General features: G+C 35.5%; 1 protein-coding gene across 2 annotated transcripts in view; it reads right to left on the minus strand.

Annotated features, from left to right (window-relative positions):
- The window catches only part of LOC124233040 (leucine-rich repeat-containing protein 49), a 137,092-nt gene that overhangs the window by 8,256 nt on the left and 113,722 nt on the right, over nucleotides 1-15,114 (minus strand). For both annotated transcript variants that reach the window (XM_046650057.1, XM_046650058.1), the window contains one exon: nucleotides 8,786-8,939. In XM_046650057.1, coding sequence (XP_046506013.1) covers nucleotides 8,786-8,939 — 154 coding nt within the window. The remainder of the gene's footprint in view (nucleotides 1-8,785; nucleotides 8,940-15,114) is intronic.

Below are 15,114 nucleotides of genomic sequence, written 5' to 3' on the forward strand. Positions count from 1 at the left end.
ATGATCATCTCAATAGATGCAGAGAAAGCATTCGACAAGATCCAACATCCATTTATGATAAAAACCCTCAATAAAATGGGTATAGAATGAAAGTACCTAAACATAATAAAGGCCATATATGACAAACCCACAGCCAACATCATACTCAACGGACAAAAACTGAAACCCATCCCTCTCAGAACAGGAACAAGACAAGGGTGCCCACTTTCACCACTCTTATTCAACATAGTACTAGAGGTTTTGGCCAGAGGAATTCGGCAGGAAAAAGAAATAAAAGGAATCCAAATAGGCAACAAAGAAGTAAAACTCTTGCTGTTTGCAGACGACATGACCTTATATATATAGAAAACCCCAAAGAATCCATAGAAAAACTATTAGAAACAATCAACAACTACAGCAAAGTTGCAGAGTATAAAATCAACATACATAAATCAGTAGCATTTCTATATGCTAACAATGAACTAAAAGAAAAAGATCTCAAGAACTCAATCCCATTCACGATCGCAACAAAAAGAATAAAATACCTTGGGATAAATTTAACCAAGGAAGTGAAAGATCTATACAACGAAAACTACAAGACTTCCTTGAAAGAAATCGACGACGACATAAAGAGATGGAAAGACATTCCATGCACATGGATTGGAAGAATAAACATAGTTAAAATGTCCATACTACCTAAAGCAATCTACAGATTCAACGCTATCCCAATCAGAATTCCAATGTCATTCTTTACAGAAATTGAACAAAGAATCCTAAAATTCATATGGGGCAACAAAAGACCCCGAATTGCTAAAGCAATCCTGAGAAAGAAGAACAAAGCTGGAGGCATCACAATCCCTGACTTCAAAACATACTACAAAGCTACAGTAATCAAAACAGCATGGTACTGGTACAAAAACAGATGCACAGATCAATGGAACAGAATTGAAAGCCCAGAAATAAAACCACACATCTATGGGCAGCTAATCTTTGACAAAGGAGCTGAGGGCTTACAATGGAGGAAAGAAAGTCTCTTCAACAAATGGTGCTGGGAAAACTGGACAGCCACATGTAAAAGAATGAAAATCAACCATTCTTTTTCAACATTCACTAAAATAAACTCAAAATGGATCAAAGACCTAAAGATTAGGCCTGAAACAATAAGTCTTCTAGAAGAGAATATCGGCTGTACATTCTTTGATATCAGCTTCAAAAGAATCTTTTCGGACACCATAACCCCTCACATGAGGGAAACAATAGAAAGAATAAACAAATGGGACTTCATCAGACTAAAGAGCTTCTTCAAGGCAAGGGAAAACAGGATTGAAACGAAGAAACAGCCCACTAATTGGGAAAAAATATTCACAAGTTATTTATCCGACAAAGGGTTAATCTCCATAATATACAAAGAACTCACACAACTCAACAATAAAAAATCAAACAACCCAATTACAAAATGGGCAGGGGACATGAACAGACATTTCTCCAAAGAAGATATACGGATGCTCATCATCACTAATCATCAGGGAAATGCAAATCAAAACTACACTACAATACCACCTTACACCTGTTAGAATGGCAAAAATATCCAAAACCAAGAGTGACAAATGTTGGAGAGGCTGTGGAGAAAAGGGAACCCTCATACACTGTTGGTGGGAATGCAAACTGGTGCAGCCACTATGGAAAACAGTATGGAGATTCCTCAAAAAGTTAAGAATAGAAATACCTTATGACCCAGCCATCCCACTACTGGGTATCTATCCTAAGAACCTGAAATCAGCAATTCCAAAAGTTCCATGCATCCCTATGTTCATCGCAGCATTATTCACAATAGCCAAGTCATGGAACCAACCTAAGTGCCCAGCAACTGATGATTGGATAAAGAAGATGTGGTATATACATACAATGGAATACTACTCAGCCATAAAAAAGGACAAAGTTGTCCCATTCACAACAACATGGATGGACCTTGAGGGTATTATGTTGAGTGAAATAAGCCAGACAGAAAAAGACGAACTCTGTATGACTCCACTCACAGGTGGTAGTTAACATATGGACAAAGAGAACTGATTGGTGGTTGCCAGGGGAAAGGGGGGGATGGGGGGAGGGCACTAGGGGTGAAGTGGTGTACCTACAACATGACTAATAATGATATACAACTGTAATTTCACAAGGATGTTAACTTTCATAACCTTAATAAAAAAAAAAAGAAAAAGGTAAAGTTCTAGCAGTAAGACTGGAAAAAACCCATATAGTAATTTAGGAATAACAAAAATTTAAAAAATATTTTAAATGATTTATTTTGTTAAGTAATTTATACAGAATACAAATTAAAATAAACTTTTCTTAATTGTTATAATGCAATTTTGGTGCTTTAAAATTTCCTGCTACGGTTTCTTCCATTACTTCTTTATAAACATGTTGATACAGAAATGTATCTGCTATAATAACCCTTAATTTAGTAACTGTTTGAAAGCATTTTTACTTCTTCATTTATTCTTTCCTCCAAGCCAATTACTCTACATCTCAGTGCATATGCTCTGAGACTCCTCAGGTGTCAGCCAGGACGACTCTGCCTGTCCGGAATGACTGTTAAGGAGCACGTTAGACATACCTCCTGCCCTAACCCGTCAAGGAGTTGCTGCTCTGTGAATAATGCTTTTTCCATTCTCAAATGCTTTCATACATTTACATTTTTCTATTCCACAATATCCCTGTGGAGTTCATAAAGCAAGTATTTTCAAGTTAATCCTGATGAAATGGACTCTATATAATATTTATATTATTTCATTGAACTCAAACTGTTTTGTCATGAAGATGGTTTGGAAAAAAAAGTAGGTCAAAGGTGAGATCTGTGATACAGCAATTTTAACTATAATGGTACTGGTATTGGGATTTAATCCATATCTCTATTTTACAAATGGGAAACTAAAGCCAATAGAGGTTGAGAGACTTTCTCAGGATTAGACATCAACTACTAATACTTATGTAGACAAAAGTCTAATCTAGTTCCTTAAGAACTTGCAGTCTAGTTAGAGGTGGCCTACACATATGAAAAACTAAATAAAAAAATTAAACAGTAGATAAGTACTGAATGAAATATTTAGACAGCAAATATAATCAGTGTTCAGAGAAGAGAGAACCCTTGCACTGGAGTGGTCAAGAAGACTTCCGGAAGCAGAATGACAGACTGTGGAAGAGCCCAAGGCCAGGAATGAGGAGGTCTGAGCTCCAGAGGCAGCTCAGTCAGTGCCTCACCGCGTGATCCTGAGCAGTTCCCCTGAGTTTCCAGTTTTCCTCATATGTCTAAGAACAGGATTAGATTTTTTTAAAGTCCTTTTCAGCTCTCTGATTCTACATCCATCTTAAATGTTTTTTAGAGTGAGTCAGGAAAATGGACAGACAATTACCAAGCAACAGAATTCTACATGTCGTGTATAATTACACATGTCATACATATAATGAAAGGGCCTGCTTACCCTGATTTGTGAGGAACTCACTTCAACTAATTCCCTCAACGACTCAGGACGTCCGGAAGAGAGAGATCGAGCACTTGGTGCTGCAGTGATTTAAATGTTTTCAAGTGGGGAGCATAGTATACGGGGAAGAATGCTGGGCTGAGTCAGGACACAGTGATGAACAGGGCAAGGTCTTTCAGGTAATAAGTGGTGGAATGCAAATCCAACTCTTTTTCTAGTGTTCTTTCCAAAATATGATGTGGCTTCAGATTCCTCTTTTCTCTTTGATGTTTCTCAAACCAGGAGTCCACATTCCCTGTCTTTACTTCTTCATTGCTCATTTACTGCTCAAACCACTTTAATCAAGACTCTGCTTATATGACTCCACTGAAACTAATTCTGTTAAAAAAAACCCCAAAAACCAATGACTTTGATTGCCAAATTTATCAAAATTTTTTTCTTTTTAGTTTGTGTCCTTGGGGTGTTAGAAAATCATAGCCTACTCAACCATGGTCATAAAGGTTTTCACCTATTTTTTAAATGAGAGCTTTAAAGTTTTTCATACTTGGGTTTTTATTTGATCTGGAAATAATTTTTGTTGTATGGTGTGAAGTAGGGGTTCAATATGTATTTCTGATGTGATATTCCATTCCCTCAGCACCATTTAGTCTGTCTGCACTAGTCCACAATATCTGCTTTCTGTGTAAAGTTTCCCCATATCCATGGGATACTTCTGGCTCTCTATTTTGTCCATGGGTCTATCTGTCTATTTGTGTACTACTGTAATTACTATGCTTTGTAATAACACTTGATATCTGGAAAGGTAAGTTCTATCACTTTCACTCTTGTGTATTTTAGGTCCTTTGCTCTATCAGGTAACTTTTAGGATCAACCGGTGAAGTTCCACAAATAACACTGTGCAAATTTTGATTAGAACAGCCTTATCTTTATGGATGGATTTAGGAAGAGTTGACATCTTTACCATGTAGAAAGTTTCTGTCCATGAACATAAACTATTTTTCAGTTCCTCTTCAATGTCTTTCAATAAAATTCTGAATTTTATTGAAACCTCCATAAAGGGCTTATACATATTTTATTATTCATTCCTGCAGTGTTTGTTGTTATGGTAAATGGTATATTATTTAAAAATTGTTTTTGAATAGGTAATACAACCTATATTCAATTGCTGACTCCTTTTCTTACTGATTTCTAAAAGCTCTTTATAATTTAGGGAGATCAGATGCAAACTGTTTCTTTCAATTTGTCATTTGTCTTTACTTATTTTATTCTCCTGGAGGTCTTTTTCATCCCAATACTACACGTTAACTTTCCATGGTTTCTTACAGAATTTTAATGCTTTCATTATGAACTTCAAAATCTCTGACCCATTTAGAATTTATGCTGGTATAAGAGATATAATGTCTGAATCCAGCTTTTTTCCTCAGTTCCCTAATTATTCCCAAATCACTTAATGGATAGCTCACCTGAGTGGTTTGAGATTATTCTTTATAACAAATTCTCTTTTGTATTTGGATGTATACTTGACTTTTCCATTCTATTCCATTAGACTATCTCCTCATGATCATCCTGTTTTAATTGATAAGATTTTATAATATGCCTTAATATCTAGTAGTGCTAGTCTTCGCTTCATGGTTCCCTTTTTCAGAGTTTTTACAGCTATTTATGTTTATTTTCCCACATGTACTGTAGGATCGACTTGTTTAAAAAAACTTCAATGGAAAATTTTTGGTATTTTTATTGGGATCATATTAAATTTTTAAATAAACTTAAGGAAAACTGACCTATTTTGCTTTAGATCCTTCTTATCCAAAACATGGTAGATTTTTCTATTTGTATAAATCTTTTGTGTGCTTCATTAATGTTTTAAAGGTTACTTCATACATCTTGCATATTAATTAGCTTAGTACTAAGTATTTTATCTTTTTTGTGTTGCTACTGTGAGTTGAATCTTTTCTTCCATTATGTTTTCTTTTTGGTTGCTATCTATATATGGAAGCTGTTGGTTTCTGCTCCATTACTGAATTTTCTTACGGCTTTTTACAGTTTCTCAATTAATTCTCTTGGGATTCACAGGTATTCAACAATGCTGTCTGTAAATAGTGTAAATAGTAAGTTTAACCCCTTCTTTGCAAGTTACCACTGATTTCTTTCCCTTGTCTAATTGTATTGCCTGTATTGATAAATAATAATGGTGATATTGGACACCCTTGTCTTGGTACTGACTTCACAGATGCATTAGTGTTCTCTTGCTATGCAACAAACTACTTCAAACTTGGCAGCTTAAAACAACACACATCTATTATCTCACAGTTTCCATGCAACAGGAGTCCACACGTGGCTCAGCTGGAAGCTCTGATCAGGACTTCACAAGGCTGCAGGCAAGGTGTTGGCTAGGCTACGTTCTTTTCTGAAGCTTGGGGGTGGGGGTCTTCTTCTAGGCTCAGGTGTTGTTGGCAGAATTCATTTCCTTGCAGTTATAGGATTGGAGTCCACTTTTCTTCCTGGCTGTCAGCAGGGGGCTACTCTGTAGAAGCTTCTTTTGGTTCTTTGCCATGTGACCCTCTCAGAATATGGTGGCTTCCTTCTTTAAGGCCAGTAGGAGAATCTCTCAGGGAAATGTTGAATCTTTTTTTAAAGGACTTTCCTGATTAGGTCAGGCTTACCCAGGATAACCTTTTCATTAACTCAAAGTCAACTGATTACGGATCTTAATTGTATCCACAAAATCTCTTTTACCTTTGCCACATTTCATTGGTTAGAAGCAAGTCACAGGTTTTACTTGCACTTAGGGGAGGGGATTATACAACAGTGTGGATGACAGGGAGTGAGAATCATGGAGGTCATCTTAATCAGAATTCTGCCTACCACTAATGCTAATGTTTCTAGAGTTTCCTCATCACGCATCATGTTTATTATCCAATTTCTGTTTATCCTACTTAGTGAGTTAAAAAAATTTTAGAATGAGCATTGAATTGTGTGAAATGCCTTTTCAACGTCTATAGGAATAATCACAATTTTGCACCTTAGATTTATTAATTTACTAATTTGAATCTTCCTTGCATTCTTAGAATAAACTGCCCTTGACTGTAATGTTTGTTACTCATTCAATGTTCTGCTGTATTCTGCTTGATAACAGTTTTAAAAGATTTTTGCATCATCAATATTCTTAGGTATCTGGTCTGGCTTTTCTTTTTCTGTGCAATCCTGGCAGGTTTTGGAATCAGTGTTATGCTGTCTGTCCTGAAAAAATGTAAAAGTTTTCCTTCTTTTTCAATACACTTGAACAATTTAAAAATCATTGGAATTGTCTGTTCCTTAAAGAGTTGGTAGATTTCTCTATGGAACTCTTCTTATTTTGCATGAAGCTCTTTGGACATTTTTCTAAATGTCTCTTGTAGAAATTATATTAATTTTTGACTCACAGAACCAACTGCTTTAGGAAGAGGACTCATACTCCTGTCAGGTTGGCTTTCCTTTTCCTCTTTTGGCAACTTCAGGAAGCCCCAATTAGCCAAAGATGACGTTCAATCTCTTTCACACAGCCCTCTTACTACCTTCCAGTCTCTTCTTTTAACACCATCCATCTCAGTCTCAGTACTTCAACAATACTGAACTGCGTATAGTTCCTGGGCCTCTTCTTATCTGTTTTATACTGCCACACCCTTTATTCACACTGTGCTATTTTCCAGAATTGCCCTTTGTCATATATTTATTTTATCCTTTAAGACTTACATCAGGAAGCTTCTTCTCTAGAAAGCCTCCCTTGACCTGAGTTAGCTATCCCTCCTCTACTCTCGATATACTGACTTATAATTATCCCTGTGTGTGTCTATCTCCTCCATCAGAATGTGAGATCCATAAGGATGAGGACAGTGACTTCTTATAGTCCAAGTATGTGTGTGATAGGTACTTAATCCATGATTTTTGAATGAGTGGAAGTATGAACGTAGAGAAGATTAAGATGAGACAGAGAATTAGCTGACAAAGTATTTGAAGAGTTTTCATAAGAAAGAGACTTGTCCTCTTTTCTATATAAAGTGGTACTAGAGTCATTAAATGAAAGTTATTAGCTTAATATGTAAGAATCTTTTCACAGTTGGAGTTATTCAGTGATATAAAGGTACCTCACGAAGCAGTGGCCTTTCTTGTCCTAGAAGAATTTAAAGCAGAGTCTGAACATCTTTTAGGATGCTATAAAAAATATTGTTGCATTGAGTTTTCAAGTGATTTTCACGCTGTAATCCTTAGAGCCCTATGGGTTCCAAAGAGATGCTTCAGGATTAAGGGTGAAGTGAGGGGAAAGGACAAGAAGAGAAGATCCAGTCAGATGAAGCTCTGAACCCTCTACTTTCCCTCTACAACAACAGCAGCTCTGCTCTTTTGCTTTGTTTTGACATACTGGATTTTCATGCTACAATATGGTTTGAATAAAGAGCCCCACCACTGTTAAAAACATTTGAAAACCACTTGCCTGGCCATTTCACTTCTCTCTCTCTCTCTCTCTCTCTCTCTCTCTCTCTCTACATATATATATATAACCTGTGTGGGTTATAAATATATAAATAACTCACAGTGCCTTGCACACAAGTCACAGATGCTCAATCAATGCTGCCTGCTCTGTCTTGCTCATTTGCCCTTCAGCCTCCTCAAAGTCTCTTATAGAATCTTAGCGTTCTATTGATAATTAGATGACCTGTTTCTTTAGCTTCCTTATGAGCTCCATCAAGGCAGGCAGTGCATGCTTTTCTTCTTTGTAGCTCCCGCAGCACCCTAACATTGCATTCCCCCAATAAACCTCTGAACACATAAAGAAATAAAGAATTGATTCCAGCTTTTCTGACTAAGTAGCTACAGTAGAAACAGAACAGATCAAAATTATATTACCTGATTAAGAATACAGAACTTAATGGTGTAGGAGGAATGAAAGAAGTGAATTAAAACATCAAGGACTCAGGCAAAGAGAACAGAAATGGGGGTTTGTTGCATCCTCTGCCAGGCTAGCATGGGTTAGTTAAGCCCTCTCAGCAAGCCTATAACCCTTTTCTTAATTCGGGGAGCTCAGGACCCTTAGGCCTACTTTGGTCTAGATTTTTGGTACAGATGTCTTTTGAACATTTTTTTCTGCTAAAATAAAGACATTGGAACTATGAGCTCTACTTCTTCCTAAAGCCTTCGTGCCCACTGCCCTCAGCTTTGTACATAAGGCTGGCTAACATTCCAGAACAAGTTTATCTTAACTGATTAAGGGAGAATTGTACAACTGCCAAGTCCCAAGCCACATGGGATATATGCAGGCACTGGGTTCCAAAGATCAATGGTAGCTTTACCTCTAACTTTTCATTATAAAAGTCTCTTGTGGTATAATTAAGTGTAGCACGATTTGTGTTTTCTCCTACAAGTCTTTTGCTATCATTATTTTCTTCACTGACAATACCAGGTTTTTTCCCTTTGGTTTCTAGCAGATACCGGAACTGCTTCTTCCTGTAGAAAGACAGTAAAGAGATTTAGAGAGTTTCTTATCAGATTTATTAAAATATGTCTATTTTTGTTGACTTTATAGGGGAGCATATGCTCTTTTCAATATTTGTTTACGAGTTTGTTTATCATTTTTTGAGTCAGTTCAATATCTCAATCTTTCTACTAATGAAGCTATTCAACCCAAATTCTTTTGATTCATAACTACCAATCATCAACGTAAATCTCTCAAGCATTTTTAAAGTGAAAAAATTCTACCTTAAAAAAATAATCAACATAAAAATAAAATAATCACAGAGCACAAAACAACTCTATTAAAGATGTAGTTGGCCAAACTTTCAAAATCTTCATATCTCATAAATCATACAAATAGTTCATAATTCCATTATGCAGCTCAGTAGTATTACTCATAGGTAGAAAATGGGATGGGATACTGGTTTAAGTATAGGCAAAAACAAAACAAACAAAAACCCAAATACCTCCAACTGTTAGCATATCAGGGCAAGATCCCAGTAGGAGATAAGCAATGAAAAAGGAAGCCTCATTTGATGATGAAGAACATAAGTAGTGCTCCTTGCATCCCTTACAGACCCTTCAGCCTCGAATTGCAGAGGACTGCAACTCATCCTCCAGGAAGGTCGCATTCTGGCTTCCACCACTAGGGTGTCTCTACATGAAGTGATGTGACTACTTTACCGTGAACTGTGAACTGAAGACTGGGAGCAGAAGAGGAATATATCTTTTAAAATATCTTCCTTTTCCCAATTTAAAAGTATAACACAATCGTTTTAGAAATTTTAAGTACAAATTTTGAAAAGCATGAATAGATAAAAATCATTGATAAAGTATACCTCATAAATCTATATAAATCTATAACACTGTTTACATTTGATATATTTCTTTCCAGACTTTTTCTATGAATTTTTGTAAAAAGCTGAGATTAGAAAATTAATAATTTTAATGAATAAATAAAACTCAATTGTGATGTAGATCACAATTTACCTAATCGATCTTTTTGATTGGATCTTTAAGTAGTATAATTTTTTCACTTTTATAAAGAAAGAAATAACATATAGATCTTACCTGCACTTATTTTCTGTATTGATTTTTTAATTACAAAAGCAATGTACACATATATTTTATATTACTTTTATTAGTCTTTTCAAATAATCACCTTTTCATTAATTCTGTTTATAATGTCATTATTTCTTTAACTTTCTTCAGGATATTTTGCTGTTCTTTTTCTAACTTTAGATAAACGTTTAGCTCATTCATTTGCAGCCTCTATTCTTTCCTAATATACCTATTTCAAGGCTAAAATGTTTCCATTTAGCACCACTATAACTTGATCCTACGAGTTTTGAAATGTGCTATTTTTATATTTCAGTTCAAGGTAGTTTCAAATTTCCATTATGAAATTGTCTTTAACCTGTGGGTTATTTAGAAACGTTTCTTAATTTTCCTGGCTAACATTTTGTAATTGAATTAAAGCTTTTAATTGCATTTTGAACAGAGAACATGGTCCAAGTAAATCTTTTGGAATCTGTTGATGTTTGCTTTATGGATAGTATCTGGTCAATGTTTATAAATATTCCGTGTAGACTTGAAAAGGATGTACATTCTACAGTTGTTGGGGGTAATGTTCTCTAAATATTCATTATGTCAAATTTGTTAATCATATTGTTTAAATATTTTATATCTTTTTTTCTATTAATCACTCAGAGGTATATTGAAACTTCCCACTGTAATTGTGGATTTGTAGTGCTGTCAATTTTTGCCTTATAAGTTTTTAAGGCTATGCTAATAGGTGCATACCAATTAAATTAGCAAATTTATTTTTATATTTCTGGCAAACTGAACCTATTATCATTTCGAAATGATCCTCTTTATTTCTAGTATTGCTTTTAATCTTAGTCTATTTAGTCCTACAGTTTTTATTTTGATTAGTATTGATGTTGTCTTTTTCCATATTGTAACCTTATATTTTAGATGTGTCTCTTGTAACAAATATAGTTGAACTTCATTTCTTTTAACTTTTTATTGAGATTATGATAGTTTACAACTTTGTGAAATTTCAGTTGTGCATTATTTTTTGTCAGTCATGTTGTAGGTGCATCGCTTCACCCTTTGTGTCTACCTCATCCCCCCTTTCCCCTGGTAACCACTAATATGTTCTCTTTGTCTACATGTTTAACTTCCACATATGAGTGGAGTCATACAGAAACTGTCTTTCTCTATCTGGCTTATTTCACTTAACATAATACTCTCAAGGTCCATCCATGTTGTCATGAATGGGATGATTTTATCCTTTTTCTATGGCTGAGTAGTATTCCATTGTATATATACCATATCTTCTTTATCCAATCATCAGTTGATGGGCATTTAGGTTGCTTCCACGTCTTGGCTATTGTAAATAATGCTGCAATGATCATAGGGGTGCATGGGACTTTTGGAATTGCTGATTTCAAGCTCTTTGGGTAGATACCCAGTAGTGGGATGGCTGGATCATATGGTATTTCTATTTTGAATTTTTTGAGGAATCTCCATACTGTTTTCCATAGTGGCTGCACCAGTTTGCATTCCCACCAGCAGTGTATGATATGAACGTCATTTTCTTATTCGGTCTGACAATCTTTGGCTTTTAACCAGAACAATTAGAACATTTACATTTTATCATTGAGGTAGATTGATTATATTGATGGTCATAATTAATGGTTCCCTTGACTCCATGTCCCTGACAATGTGATTTTGAAGTTAGGTAACGTCTACTTCCAAGTCCCTTAAATATTACCCTGCGACTTGCTTTGACTAACAATGTGGGAAATGATGGTGTATCAGTTCTTACCCTAGTTCTCAAGAGGCCTTGCATGTTTCTGTTCTCTCTTCAAATCTTGCCTCTGCCATGAAAACAAGCCCAGGCAGATTTCTGGAGTATAAGAGACCATGTGGAGCAGAGACAAGTTGTGTCTTCCTAGACCAGCCTATAGCCGGCAAACCCCCAAACAAGTGAGAGAGTCCAGGTCAGATCAGCAGAGCAGCCTATCCAACCCACAGGCGACTGCAGATACATGAGGGCCCCAGATGAGGGAAGAAGAACCACCCAGCTGATCTGTAGACTCAGGAGGGAAAAGACTTCTTGTTTGAAGCCACTGAGTTTTGGTACAAACATAATTGCTGATACAGCAGTATCTAGCTTAAATCTGACATTTTATTTTCATTCTATTTGATCCACATGTTCTATGTTTCTTCTTCTCTTTGTCTTCTCCCTATCCTCTCCCTAACCCTCCCCACTGCTCCCACTTACTAGCTTGAATGCTATATACTCTATTATTCTTTGGTTACCGCAGACCTTACAGCATGCATTCTTAACTTACTAACATCTAAACTTAATTACTGTATCTCCATCCCAGACAATACAAGGACCTAGATTACCATGTCTCCATTCACCCCTTCCCAACCCCAACCCCCTACTGTTGGAGTGTATTCTAATTCTATATTTTTAAATCCCACAGCACATTATTAATGTTACTTTATACAGTCAATGTTTATTAAGATTTAGTCCACAAATTTATCCCACTTTCCTTGCTCTTTAGCTCTTCTTGCATGTCAGACTTTCTGGGATCACTTTCCCTCCGCCATAATTACAGGCTTTATAATTTCTTTTAGTGCAGGAATACTATGGGAAATCTCTTAGGCTTTGTTTTTATTATTTTGTTTTAAAATGTTTTTATTTCAACTTCATTCTTAAAAGATATTTTTGCTCTGTATAGAATTCTAGGTTGGCAATTGATTTCCTTCATTATATTGAATATATCATTCATTGTCCTGTCTTCTGGCTCCCCATACTGCTGTTATAAGGTCAATTGTTGATGTGCACTCTTTTGAAGATAACCTCTCTTCTCCTGGTTGTTCAAAAATTTTTCACTTATAGCTGGTATTCTATAGTTTCACTGTAATGTGAGTAGGTATGTATTTCTTTTTATTTATCAAATTTGGAATTGATTGACCTTAATGTGTAGATTAGTGTATTTCACCAGTTCTGAAAAATTCTTAGCCATTATCTCTTTAAATATTGTCTCTATCCCATGCTCTCTATTGTGTCTTTTTGGAACTCCAATCAAGTTTCTAACTTACGCCAGCTCCAAAATTTCTTAATTGTTTTTCTATATGTTCTTCTTTTCTCTTTGTGCTGCACTCTACAAAATTTTCTCTAGACTATCTCCCAGTTTATTGATTTTCTTTTCAACTGTGTCTAATTGGCTATTAAATTTCTTAATTAAGTTTTAATTTTGCTTATTATATTTTTCATCTATAGAACTTCCTTTGGTTTCCTTTCAGATCTGCTGGATCACTTTTTTAAATGTCCTGTTTTCTCCAGATATTTTCAACTTTGTCTTTTATATCATGAAATATACTAGGCATAGTCATTTTATAATCTATGTGTGATAATGCCAAAATCCAAAATATTCATAGGTCTGTTTCTATAGTCTATTTTTTTGCTTCTAGTTCTTACATATGGTGCCTTATTTTTCTGTGTGATGGTTTTGTTTTGTTTTGTTTCTTCATTGTGTGCTGGTCATTGTCCTTAAAACTTATCCATGGGATTCTCTGAGATAGGATGAAAGCAACCTCCTCCAGAGAGGAGCTGCATTTTCTTTTCCCAGGTATCTAGAGATAGTACTGTCTAAACTTTGATATTATTTTAAACTATCCAAATATTATGAATTCAGGCTGCAAATCTATATGAAAACTGGTTTTTGGTTACAACTTCTTAGAGACCACTTTACCCCTTTTCTGCTCATATGAAGGCAACACTCCCTAGAAAATCCTGAGAGTGGGGAGAAAGGGTAGATTTATTTCTGACACACTCTTACTCTCATTGTGTAGCCATAGGTGATCTAGCTTAACCTTGGGAAGATCTCAATTTATATTCGCCACTTTAGATGGTGTCTTGGGCTTTGATTCCTATCCTTCCTTCTTTACAGCTGGCAAACCAAAATTTACGTTTCCTTGAAATGCCTTCAGGTCAAACACAGTCTCTGTGCCCACCTTACTTCTCAATGTTCTAATTTTCCCATAGATCTTGGCATAGTAATTATGTTATACCTTGTCAGCTCTTCGACATGTTTATACAGTTTTTATTTTATCTGGCATTTTTAGTTGTTTTTAATGCCAGCGATGGTCAAAACAATCTAACTCACTGTTTTCAGAAAAAGAAGTCCAATACATTCTCAATGAAAAGTTTCAAATTGTACAGACACACAGAGTAAAACTTGAAAACTGCTCTTCAACTACACCACCACCACTCCTAACATCCATACCCTTCCAAGTGTTCATCCTTTCAGCCCCCTTTCTATGCCTCTATATTTATATGCAAACATATTTATTCTGTTGCTTTTAATAATAACATTGGGTCATAAAATAAATATTGTTTTATGCTTTATTTTATTCAGTTAACTATCTGTCTCTGGGTCATTTCATGGCAGAACAGGAGATCTATCTCAATTTTTTTTCTTCTTTTTTTACAGTCATATAATGACTGTAATGTAGATAGTGTCATATAGATACTACATCCATTGTGTATAAGTATCATGATTAATTTAGCTTTTTCTATTAACAGGCATTTATTTCTTTCCAAAGTTAGGCTACTGCAAACAATAAAGCAATGGCAGCCTTATATATAAATCTTTTGTGCCTATGTGTGAGTATTTCAATAGGGTACATTCCTAGTATTAGAACCTCTGGGTTCAAAAATATGATAGATATTGCCAAACCACCTCCCTGCAAAAGTCTGCATCAAGTTTACTGCTACCAACTGTGTAGAGAGTATGTTGCCCTGAATACTAATAAATCCCTGATATTGTTGTTTTTAAAAATTTTAAGTTAATCTCATTGGCAAAAATGGCATATCATTATTTTAACTTAATTTGTATTTCTCTGATTACAAGTGAGTTCGATCTTTTCTTATCTAATCGGGCCATTCTTATGACCTCTCTACTCATATGCTACCCCTTTTTTTCTTCTATTGTGTTGACTGTCTTTTTCTTACTAAATTTGTAGAACTTCTTTAAAAATTTGTTAAATATGGGGGCTGGCCCCGCGGCTGAGTGGTGAAGTTCGTGCACTCTGCTTCAGCAGGCAGCCCGGGGTTTCACCAATTCGAATCCTGGACACGGATATG

The sequence above is a fragment of the Equus quagga genome, unplaced genomic scaffold, assembly GCF_021613505.1.
Source record: "Equus quagga isolate Etosha38 unplaced genomic scaffold, UCLA_HA_Equagga_1.0 153_RagTag, whole genome shotgun sequence".
Taxonomy (NCBI): Eukaryota; Metazoa; Chordata; class Mammalia; order Perissodactyla; family Equidae; genus Equus; species Equus quagga.